Source organism: Prenolepis imparis, unplaced genomic scaffold (assembly GCF_030444845.1).
Source record: "Prenolepis imparis isolate NDT839.2.m4 unplaced genomic scaffold, iyPreImpa1.0 SCAF_1, whole genome shotgun sequence".
Taxonomy (NCBI): domain Eukaryota; kingdom Metazoa; phylum Arthropoda; class Insecta; order Hymenoptera; family Formicidae; genus Prenolepis; species Prenolepis imparis.
Window position 1 is genome coordinate 6,417,120 of NW_028141159.1, and position 21,710 is coordinate 6,438,829.

A 21,710-nucleotide genomic window follows, 5' to 3' on the forward strand; every position below is an offset into this window, starting at 1 on the left:
CGAATTTATTACTCATCGTTTGACTTAAAAAACCGGATTGAATGTTTGGTAATGCTTGCTTGTCATATAAGAGTAAAATATGTTTTAAAAAATTAATTATTGTCTTTCTTTTAATTTTTTAAAAATGTTTTATAAATTATATAAATTTAAGTTATTGGCTTTCCTTTTAATTTAAAAAAAATGTTTTTTAGAATTAATTATTAAAGTAGGTAACTACACCACAGAGATAAGCGGGCAATTAATTTTATAAATAACATATAATAAATTAACGGATTTATAAATTGCTCAACACGCCATGGTTTTTCCGTTGCCTTTCTACTTTCTAGACATCTTTATCTCTTTTTCTTTTCTTGTTTATTTCTTAGCATTTCTCCTTCATGGTATTCATTTGCAAAAAACACGATTAATTACGATCGTACGCGCATTAATCATCAAAATACGACGATAGCACACATTCCTAACATAAATATATTTTATAATATATATTATATATATTAAAATATATAGGATCACACAATAAATGATTGTACTTATTAATTAATGCAGTAAAGTTCAAATTATTGTGTTTTATATAACTGCAATATTAAATATATTATAATAACTGAGAAATTCGAAAATTACATCGACAATTTTATTGTAGTATGTGATTGAGACACAATAATTCCAAAAATTAATTAATTAATCACGCGGATTGATCATTGTTAATTTTAATAATCGCAAGAAATAATGTTTCAGAGCGAAATATGGAACGTCTCATGATGTTTTTTGTTCGCTTCAATCTCGCCGCTTGAATGGCAACAATAGCGCGCTACTGTTGTCATTCATAGCGAGACTTGAACGAGCAGAAAACGTCGCAAGGTACTCCGTAATATTGTAATATTACTCATAACTGTAATATTTCTTTAACGTGATTATTTTCTACGATTATTAAAATTGGCGGCCATACAATTTAATAAAAGAACTGTTTAAGAAATAATTTTTTTTTTAATACACAAGAAAGAGAATGATCATTTCCTACAATTTTGTTGACGCTGAATATGTTTTCGGTCTCCAAATTGCCTTATTACGTCATTTTGAGAAATTTGCGGTTCTAATCTATTTCAATGTATTTTATCATGTTATAGTTACCGTATATGACGTGTTAGAAACATTTTATTGCAATCAAAATTAAATATTAGAACTATCAACTGTCAAAAAAATTTTTTATGTAGTTTAATAGACTCAATAACCTAGTTCATAATCTACTCCATATTTAATTATGAATATTTTATAAATCATAATCATTACCACATAAAAACTGAAAATGATACTCTTTTTTGTGGTTTTTTTTTCGTTGAATTATGTTATTAATCCACAAAATTAATTAATTTTTGTGAATCTAGTTGTAAATATAGAATATCTCAAGTAAATATTAACTCGCATAATATCGCATAATATCGTGCAGTATTGAGATAAAGTTGATATAATTTTTAAATTTAATATAGTCATTAACAAAATATCACAAATATGTAAAATGCATTGAATCAAGTGTTATTGCAATATGTTTAATTAATAAGTACAGTCATTATTGTAATTTACATTTATAACTTATATTATAATTATATTATAAATATTTTACTTATATTATAAATATTTTGATACATATTATGAAATAAAATGTGTTATGTTGAGAATATTATGCTAAGTGCCATGCAATTATTCTATTCATTGATTAGTGCACGCGGTGTAATGAATTATGTTTTTACAAGTGCGTGCTATAAAAGAGCAACTAATGATCAACAAAAAAAAAAACGACGAAGCAAGCATGAAGTCAGCAACTTTATAACTTTGTTACATTATTTATTTATTACTTTATTACTAAAAGTTATTACTCGATTACACAGTAATTTTAAATTTACTAGAACAACACAAGTGCGCGCTTACGCGCACGCCATTCTTCGATTTTATATTAAAACGAATGATATTTAAAAAAAAATAATATAATGTTTGTTTAAACTCGATTAATATTTTTTCACAGAAATCAGCTGATTAAAGCGTTAATTTGCTAATTAAATTTTAAAATAATAATATGGTAAAAAATTAAAATAGTTATATATTGTAAATAATATGTTATAATACCTTATTCTTGATTAATATTTTTTGACAGAAATCAGCTGATAACTGTCAAAAATATTAATTGTGTTTAAAGTATTATAACATATTATTTAAAACATTATTTTAATTTTTATAACATATTATTATTTTAAAATTAATTATCAAATTAACGCTTTAATCAGTTGATTTTTATCAAAAATATTAATAAAGCGAAAATTTGCTAATTAAATATTCTAGCTTAAATTTATATTTATATTGTGTATGTTATGATTTGCTAACTAAATTTTAAAATAATAATATGGTAAAAGTTATAAAATAGTAATGTTGTAAATAATATGTTATAATACCTTATTTTCGATTAATATTTTTTCTTTCTATATCTTTTAAAGCTATATCTTTTCGAACGAATCTCTTTCGAGTTTTAATTAATTATTAATATTATATATAAGTCATGGATATAGTATCGCGCGCGCGCTATTAGAATGAAGTTGCCGATGTTTGTAGCTTCGGCCATTACCGAAACACCGCGAGTATCAGGCAGTTCGAGCTGCGTCCTGTTGTGATTAATTAGTAAGCATAATCGTTAGAAACGATTTCTAACCTTTGTATTGTAATATTTATCAATCGCATATCATAATTTCAACGTTAATATGTAGTCGTAATTGTTCGAAACGAATATTTTGCGAAAAATTCGATGCAAAATCTCTTGCCAACATAACCCAACTTAATCTGTTTTCGCGCGAGCGAATATGTTGCGATCCGTGGATATATCTATCGTTAATTCTAGCTTACATATTTATATTGTGTTATAATGCGCAATAATAAGATTATTCTAATATATGTATGTATTTTATTTGTTACAGGTAGCATTGCGATACACAGTGCGATTCACGCGTCGTGTCGGGAGTGCCGTGTAAAGTATCGGTGAGTGAGAAATTGTTTATTTTATATTTTATAATATTTCTATAGCGGTAATGGGGGTATATATAATATGTTGAAAATATTAAAATAGTAACATATGTTTTAAATAATATATTATAATATCTTATCCGCGATTAATATTTTTTGACAAAAATCAGCTCTGATAATTGTCAAAAATATTAATCGAATTTAAAATATTATAACATTCCTTTCTAAAAAAGTCACGTTAAGTCGATTCTTGCAAGTATTGGTGCATCTTTTCCGATGCTGATTAACTGTTTCGATTCGCATTGTGCGTTATATTCGTATAGCATCGAGAGCCTGTCATCGCGAGGGTTAGTAGTTTAACAGGGTTTGTTCAAAATAAAATAAAATAAAATAATGTTTTAAATAATATGTTACAGTATACCTACTTTAAACTCGATTAATATTTTTGATAGTTATCAGTTGATTTCTGTCAAAAGAATATTAAAAGCGTTAATTTGCTAATTAAATTTTAAAATAATAATATGGTAAAAAATTAAAATAGTAATATGTTGTAAATATATTGTTATAATGTCTTATCCACGATTAATATTTTTTGACAGAAATCAGCTGGTAACTGTCAAAAATATTAATCGAGTTTAAAGTTTTATAAAATATTATTTCAAACATATTATATTATTTTATTTAATTTTATTTTGAACAAACTGTCAAACTGCTAACCCTCGCGATGACAGCCTCTCGATGCTACGAATATAAAGCACAACGCGAATCAAGGCAGCCAATCAGCATCGTATCAACAATACTTGTGAGAATCGACTTAACATGCCTTTTTTAGAAAGGGATAAATTAAATTTATTTTAGCGAAAAATTTAATATCAAAATCGTAGATTAATTAATTACATTAATATGGTTTACTTTTGTAGCAATATGGACTTTGGATTATTTTTTAATGATTTTTTAAACTTATTTTGCAAGCAAAACAAATCCGGGATTAGAACAATAAGTTATTAATAAATTAGTCATATATTAATTATATATTAATTGTATATTTATATAATAATTATCATATATTCGAATTCGATCTCTCGTGGTGGAATTTGCCAGGTTAATGGAAATCTGATAATGATTCACAAAACGAACGTTTGAGAATTATTAAGCATGGCGATTTTCGGTTCTGTCGTTGCCACGACTTACGTGAAGTCGGTTATGGATAGTTCATTGATGGCCTGCCAATATGGGATTTCCAATTTTTCAATATCGTCCTCGACGCTATAACGATAAAGGTCGACGCTGCGCTAATGAGTTATAAAAGCACGAAGAGCTCGAGACTTTCTTCCGGGAAAATCGTGGAACACTGATAAAAGTGATAGATTTATCTTTAGATGGGGCTTACATTCGAGATTTTTGGATAAACGTCTACGTGCCAATTTTCAGATAATAATTGGGAATCCTTAAAAGCGAAAAAAAAACAACTGAAAATTGAGCAAAAATAAATCGAAATAACGATGTTAATGAATATTTACGTGGAAGTGAAATCAGAGACAGAATTCAAATTAAATTTTTTGTACAGAAGTTTACGCGATTCAATTAAATAATATCAGTTGCACTGACATCGGTTTGAAATTAGTTTTGGAACATATTGAAATATGTTTCAAAAATAAAATTTGCGTGACAATATTTTTTCGACTTGAATCAAAAACATTTTAATATATAATAATTTATAATCGGTTATATTAATATTATCTCACAAAAATGATAAAAGAGCGCGACTTGTCATTTACTTTCATAAGAAATTGCTTTAAAAGCGAGAAGAGAAAAATAAAAAAGAGCTTTAACATAAAATTGACGTTAAAGAGATTGATCGACACTTTCGTTTTTAATTACACCTGCCGCTATATGTATAATTAACTCGTCGCATTGATTATCGAATCATACGATTTATTTGAAAATAATTCAATCTTGCCTCGTTTGTTTGATATAATTCTCGAGAATACAAGTGAATGTAAATAATAACAGTCGTAATTGTTGTTAATGAATTCGGCATTACTGCTAAAGCTGGTGAAACGTTACGTTGAATAATTAATAATTGTACAACACAAATAAGACGCTCGTTATGGTTGACATAAATAAAACGACGACGCCAAAAAATCTCTTTTCTCTCGCGTATCGAAAAGTCGTAAGACGTCAATTACCAAGCTTCGCGATGTTGGTATCAAAATGCTTTATGACCATTTGTCATTCAGGATCGATCATCTTACGGCCGATGATTAATGAAGAGCGATAATAATTACTCCCTCGATTTGCGTATCTCATTAATGAAAACGCATCGCTCTGGCTAATCGAGGAACCCTAATTAGCTAAATTATACGTCGTATAGCAGAGAGAAAGAAAGGTGAATAACTCTGTGTGTGCGTAGATTTATTTAGAAATTCTTCTCGTGTATCTGATATCATAAATTCTCATGGGAAATTCACGGATTTACGGCTGCATCGTTCATACGCGATGAGACTCTTCTTCCATTCAACAGGCCTGCACGAAGGTGATGTTTGAGATAAGCATAAATTCTGTCATGTAATAATACACGAAAGCGTGTACGAGGGATATTATGTTCGGCTGGAGTTATTAGAGAAGAACTCTTGCAACACGTGCGTTCGAATCAACCAGAATTGAAGTAATGTTTGGCTTGAAACGATTATTATTATGATAAACTCTGTGAAACGATTAGCATATAATAACCAATACATCTCAGTTAAAAAAAATTTTTCTTCTAACAACAAAATTTTTTAAATAAATCAATTATTATCATTAATGTAAATTTGCTAGGAGACGATCTTCATCGATACTGTCTGATTTTTCTTATTCCGATCTACGTTAAAATCGATTTATTTCATTGATTCCGATCTTTCGCGCGGTAGGCTTACTGTAGTAACTCGTGACGAGAGAAATATTGACTTCCTCTCGCGCGGCAGTAAAAATTCGTCTATTTCCCACGATGCATATTCATGCCGGCCTACGCGCGTCCCAGCAAACGGAAATAACATTTAAATGAGAAGTTACTATGGCCCGCTATCGCCTGCAGCTTATGACTTGTGACTAAATAAGCGGGAACCCGGAAAAGCTATATACGGAACAGTAAACCCACGGCATCCACTGGGAAATGGCAGCTTCGCAATATGAGTAGCGAAGCGATTTTGCCGTCGATGGCGTAAAGCTTCGATCGTCATGCCTATAGTGTGCATCTCACAAAAACACATCTCCCAACGGATCTGCGGCCCGCGTGTATGCTCGTATGTTCGTCCTTCGTGATGGAGCTCCTCTCTTTAGAAACTGCGGTCTCTAACGCGCATAGTTACACGGCTATTGTAATGCTGCAGCCCTCCATTGTATTTCTCGCATGTTTGCGCCGCTCAAAAGCTGCCTTCTCCCGATTGTAAATTCTTCGATGCAAGTTTACGTCGGCATGCACACACATATGTATATCTGTTGGATGGTAACAGTTAAATTATTCTGAAATTAATTAACTTGTGAAATGATATGAAGGAACGTGGTTACTTTCTGTCACACACGTTAAAATATTTAATAATATAAATACGTGTATGAAATGTTTAATGAAAAATTTTATTTAAGAATGGAAGAATGTTTGACATTTGTTTCTCGAAAGCAAAAAATGTTTATATTCGCGCGGACAATATAATATAATATAATATAATATACTATGTATGCATAGCCATACAATCCAACAAATGGTGGAAAATTATTGGCAATATCCTAAATTATTATATTCTAAATCATTGTAATTAAATGGCCAAAAAGATAAAATTATAATTATATTTAATAATTATAATAGTTATAAAAGATAAAATGCTGACTATATACATGAGACTTAACATAATCGTAGATGTTATCGCTATAATTCAGCAATTACACATTTATTATACAGCATTTGTAATATTTAATGCGTCTATAATTAATATTATAATTACTTATAATTCGAATTATTTTGGATACTAAGTAAAGGTTTGAATTTGTTATAATAAAAATATCTAAATTAAAAACATTTAAATTAAAAACATAATTGTCAATAAAAGATTTTTCCTGAAGGGGAAGCCAAGTACCCAAGTTAATGGTTTTTTAAACCTTAGAAGACCTTTTATCAGTATTTCCTTTCGCACTCATATTGTAGCTGACGATCGCACTTCCGATGCCGATGGCATATCTTATTGAGACATTGCTGGACAACGTTCAATAAGAGCATGCTCTGCTTCGACAAATGGTTCTGCCTGAATCGGTTAGAGTCGATCGATTTTTCGATAAAGGTAAAAAGGTCCTCGTCCCGTTTCTTGTTTTATACATATATCAATGATACCGGCCTTTTTTTCCTATTTTAAAGACATATATGTTTTGTTTTGATGAACTGGTTAGAAAAACTTAGCATGATTTTTGTGCGCGACGAAAAGTTAATACCTCATTTCTTAGATTCTAAATGATCGGAAATAATTATATATTTTTCTCTCTCATCGCATTTATAAGTAGCTATGATATCATAATAAATGTTTAAACGTTCGAAAGTTCACTCTGACAATGAGATTCGAATATAGTTTGAGATAAGAATCGGGAGATCAGTTCTATTAATATTCTATGTATTAATTAAATTCTATTTATTAATTTCATCTTCTTTCATTTTTCAGGCTTAACTCTTGCTCGAAATTATCTCGTCGATTCGAAGTACAATGGACCTGACAATCTGAGAGGAGGAGCAGGCTTAGGAAGCATCGGGCATCGGCGGAATAATTCTGAGGTGAGTAATTTAATATTTATGTATTAGATATTTATTAATTGCGTAAGTGCGATTTAAATTACTCGATTAAATCATGTAATTACATTTTTATTTAGATTATTTAAACCAGAGAGAATTAAAGAAAAAGACTTTTATGTAAAAGCTATTAAATCTTGTAAAAGTTTCTACTTTTAGAGGATTATAGCTTTTATACAGAGTTATTAAAGAGTTATTAGTACAGTTTTTCAACATTTATAAAATTATTCCTCTAATCTGTTTATTGTTGTGTAACCTACCCTATCAAATATAAAATTCAATGTATACAATTACAATATTTTGAAATATTAATTATTTTGAGTGTTGCTACAATAATTTGGATCTTTTATTTATATGTTACAGATCAACGTAACTTCAATGCCATCAACTCCGCTGTTGCACATCGATTCGTGAGTTACAAATATTTGTTTTATGATAAAAATCACCAACTACATATAAATATATTTTAATATTTTGCTTTTTTAAATTTCTGTAATATTTAAATTTTCAATTTAAATTTGTCGCGTATAAGTTGAGTATTTTGTTATATGTATTCGGTGTATGTTTTTACTTTTTCTTATAAAGATTATTTTATTAAATTAAAAATTTCATGTGAAAACCGTGTACATGTTTGACACTTTTTTTATATCGGACCAGTGCGAAGGTAAACAAAATTTTGCGCGAGGTAAAAATTCGATAGGTTTAGGCGCGCGTATGGAACTTTTCTTTTTGCACGAGCTGCTTTGATAAACTTACAATTAGAACAACTTAGCGCGACTTTTGCACGCGACGAGAAATTAATATCTCATTTCTTAGATTGTCTAGATGATCGGAAATAGTATTTTTCTTTCTTATTGCATTTATAAGTAGCTATGATATCATAATAAATGTTTAAATGATTTTGAGAGTCATTTCTGAGATCCGAATATGCTCTGAGACAAAAATCCAGATGTTAATTCTATTTATTAATTCCATCTTCTGCTTCAGGCTTAAGTCTTGCTCGAAATTATATCGTTGATTCGAAGTGCAATCCTCGCATGAAACGGGGTATTGCTTCGCGATCGCGGATTTCGGGTCGTGTAAAGCATCGCGCGTTTAAGTGCGCGAATGCTGTTTTAAAATATCGCGCGTCCGATGCGGGAGTGCCGTTTAAAGTCTCGTGCGTCCAAGTGCGGGAGTGCCGTTTAAAGTGTCGTGCGTCAACGGAACCTGGCAATCTGAGAGGAGGAGCAGGCTTAGGAAGCATCGGGCACCGGCGGAGCAATCCTGAGGTAATTTATTATTTATACATTAGATGTTTATTAATTGCGTAAGTGTAATTTAAAATTTAAATTTTGCGATTAATCATATAGTTTGATTTGTTTGATTAAACCAGAGATAATTAGAGAAAAAAATGAGAGAAAAAGACTTTTACATAAAAGCTAAAATCTGGTAAAAGTTTCTACTTTTAAAGGATTATAACTTTTATACAGAGTTATTAAAGAATTATAGAGTCTTTTCAACATCTAGAAAATTATTATTTTAATCTGTTTATTGTGTTGTACGCATCAAATAAAAAACTCAATGTGTACAATAATAATTTTTTGAAATATTAATTATTTTGCGTGTTGCTACAATTTGGATTTTTTGTTTGTATGTTTCAGATTAACTTCAATGTCATCAACTTTGCTGCACATCGATCGGTAAGTGACAAATAGTTGTTTTATGATAAAAACCGCCAACTACATATAAGTATATATTTTAATATTTCGCTTTTTTAAATTTCTATGATAATTAAATTTCTAATTTAAATTTGTTGCATACAAGTTTGAGTATTCTGTTATGTATTTGGCGTATGTTTTTTATCTTTTCTTATAAAGATTATTTTATTAAATTAAAATTTTCATGTAAAAACCCCGAGTGCATGATTGACACTTTTTTTTATATCAGACCGGTGCGGCGCAAAGGTAAACAAAGTTTTGCGCAAGGTAGAAATTCGATAGGTTTAAGCGTATGAATCTTTTCTTTTTGCACGGGCTGCATGAAATAGGATATTTCATCGGCACTATACACCGAAAGTGATAGCACATTGCACGGATCATATGATAGCAGTCGGCTTAAAATGTAGTTCTGTATTTCTTCTATGTCGTGTGAAAATATCACATCGCAACTGGCAAGCAGCAGTAGGACCGGAAGGAACGATTCAATATCGATCGCGGCCTGCTCCATTAACCGTTCGCACGGCATTTTGATCGCGACATAAAACAATTATAGTTATCGAAAACTATCTCACTACTAAACTTTATATCGAATACAAACACTGGGTTATAATATTACGGATCGCGTGGGTGACTTAGTTAGAACGCGTAGGAGTCAAAGCAACGTAGTCAAAGCGAAATAGACGCGCGTAATTTTCGTATAATTTCCGCCTTCGGGCGATGTAGAATCGTACCGATAGATTTCATCGTGATATACGAGCAATACGTAAGACGAGAGTCGAAAAAAATATGTGCCGTTGGGGATGAAAACTCGGTAAGAAGTCGCACGAGGAGAATCTTAAATAGCACCATCACACTAATAATAATACCTTTACGATAGATAAGACACGGCAATCTCCCCTGGAATATCTATGGGCGAGACCGTTCCATCGCGAACTTTGGCGGGAAGTTTCCAAATTGGAATCTATCTCGCACAGTTATGTGTCTTTGATAGCATATGTAGGTACTTCATATTTATGATTTGCGTCAGTGATATATACACGTCGGTGACTCATAATGGAATGGATAAAGTTTATGCTTTTGACGCGATGTCTCGTCTGAAATTGATTCATCTTACAACTGTAACATTTCTTGCTTAACATCTCTGTAATTGATTTAAAAAGAATGTATATAGGTATAGAATCGAGACTAATATACGAAGCTATAACATTTCACCGTAAAAATAAATATGCGAGATAGTAAAGATATTTTATTATTGGTATATTCATATTTTTTCCTCGTTATACACTTTCTCGTAATCATACAAGTTGCATAACAAGAACACACATATTAATTAGAGACACATATTAAATAATTAATAGGGACGCAGGAAATAAAAAATTGGCAATGATTAATGCGCGAAAATATAATTAATGAACAGTCTTATGGTTTTTTCTAATCTACTGAAATTAAGATGGATGGACTTTAGTGCCACGGATGTGAATTATCTGGTTATTACCCGCATTTAAAAATATATATTTTATAATCAGGCGCGTCAAAACATCTCTCTCGGTCTCGGTCGTGTTTTATAGGTATTTTGCAAGCGAAGATAACGAAGAGTATGTAAATACATATAATGCAAAAATTACACAACTCTTTATTGATAAATCAGCTGTTTACGTCATGAAAGATTCCATCTTAATCTTAAAAAACGATCATTTTAGATTCTAGTCCCCATCGTGAAAGTAAGATTTATCCGATCCCGATCGCGAGCAAAGAACTATTCGGCAAAGTGGAAGAGGGGACTCGAGAGAATCATAAAACGTAAGAATCACCCGATTTTACGCGAGTCGACTACTTCGCACATTCTTGCTAAGTTGACATTAATCAGAAATTCACGACCGATGAATATTCGCTCCAAAACGCATTTCAGTATATTAATAAGTATATTATAATTTCTATGATAATTTAAAGTCCGATAAATTGGAAATGCCTTAACCGCGCTCTTGTCATTAATATTGATTTATTGTATGTATGAAAAAAAATATAATAATATTATATATAATTGTATATAGTAAATTATATTGTATTTTAATAAAATTTAATATATGTATAATAAAATTATATATTAATATAATAAATTATATTATAATAATATAATATTATATAACAATTTCATATACATATATACATATATATGTATATACCTATATATAATTTTAATGACATTAAATACTATAATCATTAAATTAAAATTATATTTTTTTTTTCTTATAATCAACAAATTAATATTAATAACGAGATAGAAGTTAAAGGCGTTTTTAATTTAATTTAAAATTATATATATAATTTTAATATACATAGTAAACCATCTGAAGACACACACAATTAAATTGCATTGGTTAGAAATACATAAGAGAAATTCTCAAAATTAAAGATGCATTTATTTTGAGTTTCTCTTTTTTTGCTTTTATTATAATATGCTATGGGAGCGTGGCCATTACACGAGATTTTAGTACGAAAATTAATGAGCAAAAAGTTGAATTTGATGGCCCAAAAAGTCGCTCGTTTCGGGAACGATTCAGCGGACGGAAAGCAAAAAAAAGAAGGAACGGTCTGTCGTTGAAGAAGTTAAGTCGATCGATCTTTAACTTCCATCTGGGATCGACATGGAGAAAAATGTACATTACTTCTTTATGTCGCTCATCCAAATAAGTTTTCACATTCACTGTAAAATAATCATAGGATAATCATTCATCTGATCATACAGTTATATTAAAATTGAATAACACACACATAATAGCACTTATCACACGAGAACTTATTTCTCATAAGATATTATACACAGTTGAAAAATTTGTGTTAAATTTAACAAATATCACCTGTACCAATATCCCAAACGGTCCACAGAAATTGTTGTGTTAATTTAACATAATACGGATATGTTAAATGGTGACACGAATATTGTGTTAATATTTTAACATAAAATAAATGCAAACTTCAAATAAACTTAAAATAAATTTTGTGTAAAATTAACATAGTTTTAATGTAAAAATTAACTAAAAAAATTGTTAATTTTACATTTTATCACCCCCACTTATATTATAAAGTAAAATTAACATTTTTTTTCTGTAAATTTTAACAGATAAATCTTGTCACTAATAATACGGAACATATTTATTGTGTAAAATTAAAAATAGATATACATTGTGTTATTTTTACACTTTTTTTTAGTTGTTTTAATAATTTAACATTTGAGTCCAATTAACATAACAGCAATATGTTAAATTAACACATGAATGTGTTAAATATTTAACACAAAAATTTTAACGGGGACCGTTTTTAACAAGAAAACACAAATTTTCAAACTGTGTAATATTCTTCTTTAGCTCTTCTTAGTTGAGATAAGAAAGATTTTATACGTATTTTTCGCAACAGTTATTATTTTTTAATCTTTAATAAAATCTTCGAAATCACGAGGAAAATTAGCGGAATCAACGATTACTGAAATCGAGGCAAGTGAGGAGCGAATCGATACTGTGCTTATAATCGCGATGCTCGAAAGTTTTTTGAACGAGCGATTTTCTTTCACGCGTAAGAAGAAACTTTCGTAACTATGCCAAAGCGAAACAGCAGCAGTTTGTAATCAAGTCTTATTCTTTGGTTTCTTTGGTCTCTTTTTGCGGTTAGAGCATGTGTCGGTGAATATCAAAATCTCTCGATACAGGCAATGAAATTGATGGCAGTTTTAAAACGGACTCTATAATTTACTCTTAGAATTTACCCTGAAAATCATGGTAATCGTGGGACAATATGGTATGGAAAGAATTTTATGAGAATTTCTCTGATTAATATTTATCACAATAAAAAATAATATCTATCACAATAAAATATAAAATATGTTTGATTAATTTTACTAAACTATATTTTAATATTTATTATTTATTTAATTTTATTATTTAATATTTATTTACTAAACTATATAATAAAATTAATCAAACATATTTTATATTTTATTGTGATAGATATTATTATTTTTTATTGTGATAAATATTAATCAGAAAAATTCTCATAAAATTGTTTCCATATATACTATATTGTCCCACGATTACGATTTCCAGGGTAAATTCTAAGAGAAAAATTCTCTCTGTGTATAAATTGAAAAATATTTTTTATTACTGACACTCGATTACTTTTATACAAGAAGCAATTTTTATTTATCAAATAAAATATCATTACATTACGCTAAATTTCTGATTTCCGAGGGGAGAGAGCGTCTCGCTAAATCATTAATATCCCTAATACATAAGCACGACATTGGAATAATAATTGAAGAGTGTGTGTGTGTCGATCAATCGCGCATTAAGGAAATTGATAATCTCTAATTAGACAGAGTCACCCTTGGAGCAAAAGCTAACAAACACGGAATACATACTTGCTAACTGTCCACAAAACGGATCGTACTTTATGATTGTCTGTTGATCCCTGCGTGCGGTTTGACGTATAAACGCGTATCCCGAATACACGTGCCGGATATACGCGCGCGAATTGCGTGGCCAACGCAAAAATACCGGTTCCGGTGACGTCACACTGGAAGCATTAACGATTTGATATCATTAAAGCACCGTGGCCGCTAATCCATCAGTCAGATCAAAGCACTTGGTCCATGTCACTTGGAAAATGGTTTTAGCATGTCGCCAGACCGACCCAGAGAGATACGTACATACATACATGCCGGCGGAGTTCAACTTATGGTGCGCGAGAGCAAGTCGATATTACATTTTCTTTTTCGCCCATTTTTTATATTAGGAAAGCTATTATCTGTCCCGGTGAAAAGCACGTTGAAAACCGCGTAATCAAAATTCATGAGAATAGCTTGAAATAAAAATTCGTTTACGCCCCTCTTGTTTAAAATAAAGTTCATTAGGGATAGGCGCACGCCTCTGTGTGATCGTTTAACCTTTCACGGAATACGTTTTAAACTTTGACCATAACACTTTCGAAACTTGCGGCATCGGATAGCGTCGGCCTGTTTTATGCCTGTCGACTAAATCGATTCAGCTTTTCACACGAACAAATCCGAGACACACGTCTCTTTCTCTCCTCTATATATGACTTCTTCTTTAAGATTCTTTAAGAACGAAAGATGGTGATTCGTATATGTTCGTCTGCGTTCGCGGACGTGAAACGGCAATGTCTACGTATATGCTTGTGTATGCAATCTCTCGTTTCCATTATCAGTTTCGCATATTGGTATCGTGATTGCTTCACTGTAACAAGCTTGCAAAGGACATTAGCATCTCACAGGTATGGACAGCCGGTCACCTCCGTTATATAGATTCCACATCCTAGTAATGCTTTGTAGAATTATGGAACGATGATAATTTTGAACGTCAAAAGTGATCACAGAGGAGAAACGTATAGTAGAATGTTAAAGGACTCGATCAATTTCGTCGTCCCGAAAAGGCACGCCTTTATACCAGTTATTCGATATATTCGAGTAGAATGTTTCGCACAAATCGTGTGGCAACGTAAAATCATTACAGTCGCACGTAATTAATTGTTCGCATTGCGTCCGTATATATATCTACATTATATATGCGCGTGTGTGTATATACATATATATTATTGATAATACATTTTAATTACGAATGCTCAATCTCTCTCAATTATAAGCTCTTTTAATATAATATCGACTCGATGCCGTTAGCGGGACAAATAAATAACATCGGTAGAATCTCGTATCGCGAGATCCATTTTGCATCTACATAAACTCGCTCCGCAGCAAAACTCATTATATAATCGTTTATGAGAAGTGACATTTTTTTTTTTTCATGGATTGACACGTTGCTATAATTGCGAATTATAAATACAATGGTCATGTAATACAGAATTCAATTCAAACGATCAGCCGGCTTATCGTAGCTTTACGGAATATCATTTTGCATCTTTTATCGACACTTTGACATTCGATACAATGGAAATACACACAGACACATTCTTTATTATGCATGATATATCATACTTTAAGTACGTATACTTATTGAATTTGCAAAAGTAGTGCGGCAATTATCGGAGAATCGATTTTATCGAAATTATGCGTTCTGATATCGCCAACCAGGACTGGCGACTTTAATGACAAAATCAAGACGGCTCTCCGCCATTGGTTTATTCATATACTGTTAAGTTTAATCACGGACATACATATATAGAGCTAAAAGCGCTACACAATAATGCTTCATATTTATGTAGGTACTTATGAATTTTTCCATTTATACTTCTGCTTTGTGTGAATTTCAACACTCTACGTAAATATTGTACGTTTAAACTGGGAGTTTCGACTGTATTCTTGATGCTATAAATGCCAGAAGTGTTTGTGATTCACCATGGCAATTACATAAAGAAATCTTTATTCCGGTGGCCAGTCAAGAGCTTTCATAGAAATTGTAACGTCAAGACAAACGCAGTCTTGATCGCTCAAGCGTAATAGATGTGACATTTATGATATACGCGGGATGTTTCACGGATCGCGAAAGATCAAATATGAGCGAGCGTTAAACGCCACTTCCGATAAGCTTTGCTGCAAACGTTACGAGATTCAATTTATATAAGCTGTTGCATATGAGAAATAAATTTTCTCGTGCACACAGATCGTTGAAAAGCCAGGGCGCACAGAATATCCTCAATCCTCATGCCCGCGCTTTTGCATATACATATAGCAATCGCCATACCGTTGCGGTCGAAAAGGTAAGTGGCGGAAATAGGAATTTGAGATACACGCAAAATTCGCGTTTACAATCTGAATGTGAATACGAAAATCATTAATGCCATTTTACGATTCGGCGGTGAAACATGCAAAGTGTATCGCACGTACACGTGCGCGTAACACATTTCATTTCATCCGCTTACGTAGTAATGCTAGATGCTACCCTGCCCTCGTTTCAAACAATGATGGAATAACGTAGCACACACAGGAGATATTACTTTTTTCCCGCGAACTACATTTCGTACGTACTACGTTACTTTGAGCGTGTCTTCCTTGCGTAACGCGCGTAAGTAATCTCCATGTATCTCAATCGTCGCGATTACGTAATCGACACTTCGATTACATTATCGACACTTAATCCGATCGTATATGGAATATATCTCCAAGAACAATTCCAAATTCGATTAATAACGTTCGATAATGTTATATAACCTACGGATATCATTATACATATTCTCTGTCTCTGCGGAGTCTCAACGAATCTGCTTCATGATATGTGTATATAATATGTATATGTGTGTATTACACGTCCTTTCTCCCTCTTCGATATTGATTTTCCGACATTTATTTCGTCGTTCGTACCTATATGTCCATTAATCCTTCATTTTATACGATAGCCTCAGCGCGCTTCATTGACATGCAATATACTTTAACAAAGCAACGACGACGCGATGCTGCGACCTGTCTTTTGTTGATTTTAATAAGGCATCGGAGAGAGGTATCGGCTTTGTGTAGCGCAAATTATCGAACTGGTGGCATGGTTAAACTGTTCCTGGCACATAACCAACGATTTTAACCGGAAGTTAAATTATAGAGTCAAGTTAGTTATAGCTAAGTTAGATATTAATCGTTACTTTACCTTTACACACGCGTGTGCGCGCACACAAACACACAAAATACACGAAGGATCGGACAAGGTACATCTCTTGAAGTTTCCAAGATTTATCGATTGTCTTGTAAACTTGACGTTTGCCAAACCGTGCTGTAATATTGAATCAAAAACCACTCACACGAGCGTTTAAAAGGTGAGAACTTGCGCGAATTCTTCCGACGGATGAATTTTTGACCACGTCAATTTTTGACGTCTCAGCAAGATTCCACAAATTTTTCTCATGCCGCTTCCGATAGAGGAATTCGTTGTTGCACTGAACGAGAATAATGCGCGTTCGCTTACATTCACTGCTGAGCATATAAGTCTAGATTATTCAAAATAATCTTCATTATTTTGATGATACAAATAGAGGAGGACATATTTATTTTCAGTGCGCAATAATTAAAATTAATAATAATAATTTTAACAATATTATTCAAAGTTTTTATCTATTATAAAAATAATATTAAAGTTTCCTTTTCTCTGTTTTTCTCTGCATATATTTCAAATATTTTTCATTTCTTGTATTATTTCAAATATTATTTCAAATGTTATATGTAGTAAAAAATAATTAAAAATGAGGCAAAATCTGAATATGCATTTATTTTAAAAAGTATATGTAATTATTGCTTATTTAAAAATAATTAATATGAGTTTAAGCATAAACTTAATGAGACGTGAATAGTAAGAGAAAAATAATGTAAATTTATAAGATATTTGAATATTTTATTACAGGAACAAAATAAAAGAAATGATTATTATTTTAATTGTGCCTTTTTTCTAACGAGAAATACATATTTGACATATTTATTTTTGATTCTTAAAATTAATTAAATATTTTAAATAGAATTTTAATTATTATAAATTATTATTTTTTATTAAATCATTTATAATTTAGTACAAAAAATAGAATAAGTAAACATTTTTATCAGATAATACTATCAGATGAAAATTTATATTTTATATTATATATATATATTGTATATATGAATATCGATTTAAATACATATATGAAAAATAAATAGAAATGTGTATTGAAAAAATAATAAAATTTCAATATTAAAAGAATTTTAAGAAATATTTGAATATTTAATTAATTAAAAATATTTAAATATTTTATCATTCATACAATAGTCATATAAAATCTCTAATGAGAAATAAATAGAAGTAGAAATTTGAATTTTTAATTTTTGATTCATAAAATTAATTTAATATATTTTAAATAAAATTTTGATTGATACAAATTATTATTTTACATTAAGCATTTATAACTTGTAATAAGACAATAATAGCTTATATACGTAAATATTATTTTTTAAATCCTATTATTTGTCAATTTCTGATTGCACAAAGACTACTGTGACAATATCTATCGTGGACGTGCAAATCGACGGCGTTAAATGTTAAAAGTAGTCGATAGTGGGAATAACATACCAAAACACACATAGTAGTCAATAATTATCTAACAAATTAAATTCTGTACGTTTATACATTGAATAAATAAATACCCAAGGGAATTTACGCGCACAAAACACATGATTTACATCGTGCGTCATAGACTATTGATGTTGCAGCCGACACGTGCAGAATGTGTGAAAAGTAAAATATATTATGGAAAAAAACAAAATAATTGTATAGCATAGAAATGGAAATATAGTATAAAAAACTATTCGCGAGAACGGCGAATTGTAAGATTTGATATTCTATTAAAATTCTGTGATTGTTTTATTATAACGTTTTACATATGAATTTTTTCAGTCAAAAATTGCTCATCTGTCAATCGTGATTGTTGTTAACTTTCGCCTATTCATTTCGATTGAACAATTGCATTTATATGTGGATAATTGAAAAGCCATAAATCATGTCAATTTGCTATACACAAGTTAGATAGATATAGTCACAGTGTAAACATTATTATGTTCATTACGATGTATATGTTGCAACATTAAAATTATATATACATACATATTTAGAATGTTGATTAGACAAAATACATGATATCGCACAGAACTGAATTAGATCCAATAATATATTTTAAATAAATTTGCACATAATTAACACATACTGATTATATTTGTACATTGATACGTATTAATACACATTAAATTAGCTTTTCGAAAGCAGCCTTTCAATTTACACGAATGTTAATAGGAATATTAATGCGAAAATAGCGCGTAATTCGTTTACTAATTTAACTTAGTAAGAGAAAATTGGTTTAAATGTTTCAGCGTGGACAAACTATTTTCTTCTCATTTTATTCCGCGTCAGTTTGCTCTTTCTTCTCAAAGTTTTAGTATAATTTCCTTGCCGTAGGCTGTATTTAGAAAGCATTCTGAATACAATTCTTCGTCGGAAATATTGTCGATTTAGCGAAGAGGAAAAACACTGTTAAAACTTTCGCATTTATAAAACGAGAATTGTTCTATATATAAGCAAAATATATTTATACTTACATCAACATTGATACAAGTGCGAAAATGTCTTCCCATAAAATGTTCATATATTTGCTCGTTACTCGTATAATCTGTAGAGTTAAGCGCTTTGTAATTATATTTGCAAATCATTAAAATCTGACTGACACGTCGCGACTCCCTAAAAGTTCAAACCTTTGCTCTAGTTTTTTCTTCTATATTTTGTCTCTCTCTCATTCTCATACATATACACGCAGGAAAGAATATACATTTATTTGCAGAAAATTCGCGGTTGGGCGATATTCACAAAACAGATTCCCCGTGAGTGCACGAAACACATCATTTTTTTCGTATAAAAATCCACCGGTGAGATCCACGGGTCGATTCGACTGCTCTCGCGAACGAGGATTCGACATATGCACATGCTACACGCTACACGGGTATATGACGATATACATATATACAACGACGTCCATTGTGCAAGTGGTTAAAAGCGGAAGAAAGTCACAAGTGGCTTGAAAATACTGCGGCATATTTTTAAAGCTTTTGGGGTTTCCGGTAGCTCTTATCACACACTTGGGAAAGAAAGAGAGGGGAAGGAGGGTCGAAGGTCTGGGCAGGAATATGTTAAAATTCTAGCTATCACAGACTAAACAGCACGACCCACGGCATCCCTTTGCAATTTTCAACTTTAGCGTATGTCCCTCTATGCACCTTTACATATTTAAGAGTCACGCCGGGCGAGAAGCAAAGTAGGGCTCATTTTACTCACCAAAGTTCCGATGCGATAGTTTCGCCTCGTTCGGCGAAAATTGATTTTCTAACGAAATGTGTAATCGGGATCGAGATTTTTTTTTTTTTTCGCTCTCAAAGAACTCACCAAGTGATGCCATTTTAGATGATAATCTAAATCCGAACCGAGAAGCGCACGATGTGTTATACACTTGAACGTTTCGATCTCTTGAGTAACAAATTGTAAACAGCTACGTTTATTTTAAATGGAAAATATTATATCAGAATAAAATGGAGGAAATGTGTGATAAAAATAAGGATTATACACACGAATATTGTTGCAACTACGCGACTTTTGTATCTAATTTTCTCTTTTATTTATTAATTCATTTATTTTCTCTTTCTCTCTTTTCGTCCCCCTCCCTCTCTCTCTTTCTCTCTCTTTAGGTATGCATGGGATGTGAATTAAAGACGTCGTGTTGGGTGAATCGATTAGTTCTCAGGAGGAAGGATCATTAAGCATGCCGCGCGTAGCACATGCCCATTTTCAATATTCGCCCTTCTTCGACCGCCGGTCTTATTTATTATATTTGGGAGATGAATGATCGTCGTTTTTCTAATACACACAATTCCTGATTAAATTCCACATTTCTCATAGGGGACGCAATTTCTTTCGCCGCTGGTGAAAAGCGAGACTTGTGTGTACACTACTTATGTCCTATGGGAGAAACGTTCATCTTGTCCACCGGGTGGAAGAAACGGTTCTCCTGCGGAGAAAACATCTATCATATATTGCTTTGGAATTCCCGGGATGGCGCGAACGATCGGAAGTGTAACGGTCCCTGGAAATCATATTCGAGTTTGTACGCGAAAAAATTTATGATGAAGAAATTACATTGCGTCGAGTTACGTGCGCGAGTGCGCACTTATATATGATACATGTACGTAGAAGGGCAGTAAAGTTTCTTCTTTACTTCGCATCAAGAACAGAGTTGGCGACTAGGAGCAATCTATCGCATTCACGGTACTATTCCTCCTCGAAATTTTGATATTACACCACGTCGTACTGCACTTGGCGCTTTCCTGGCAGTTTCGAGATATTCGTTTGACTTTACGTCAGCGACTCTGCAATCTAGAGTAACGCGCGATATACTTTCACTCGATAGAATTATGATAAATTTTATCATGCGAATTAATCACGCGTAAAATTCGTACAGAATGATTATATTAATATTTTACAATCATCTCCCACTTTATATATATTTTGATCTTCACGCGAGTCTTAAAAAATTACATAAAATTCAGGAGAAAGAAAGTCGTTCGTTTTCGCAATTTTGAGCCTAGCGTTTGCGAAATCTCGGATATTCTCGATGGGCGCGATGAGCGAGCAAAATTAGCGTAAATTATAGTGAGCGAACTAAACAAGACTCTTAACTGCCCT

The 21,710-nt window shown here is 31.5% G+C and overlaps 2 protein-coding genes across 3 annotated transcripts in view; one reads left to right on the forward strand and one right to left on the reverse strand.

Moving 5' to 3' along the window:
* The window catches only part of LOC145944101 (uncharacterized), a 327,150-nt gene that overhangs the window by 49,690 nt on the left and 255,750 nt on the right, over positions 1-21,710 (forward strand). The window contains exons 5-8 of the mRNA XM_083052145.1: positions 2,958-3,018; positions 7,689-7,798; positions 8,177-9,084; positions 9,457-9,495. Coding sequence (XP_082908271.1) covers positions 8,851-9,084; positions 9,457-9,495 — 273 coding nt within the window. The 5' untranslated portion in view covers positions 2,958-3,018; positions 7,689-7,798; positions 8,177-8,850. The remainder of the gene's footprint in view (positions 1-2,957; positions 3,019-7,688; positions 7,799-8,176; positions 9,085-9,456; positions 9,496-21,710) is intronic.
* The window catches only part of LOC145944068 (tachykinin-like peptides receptor 99D), an 88,740-nt gene that overhangs the window by 49,593 nt on the left and 17,437 nt on the right, over positions 1-21,710 (reverse strand). The window lies entirely within an intron of this gene.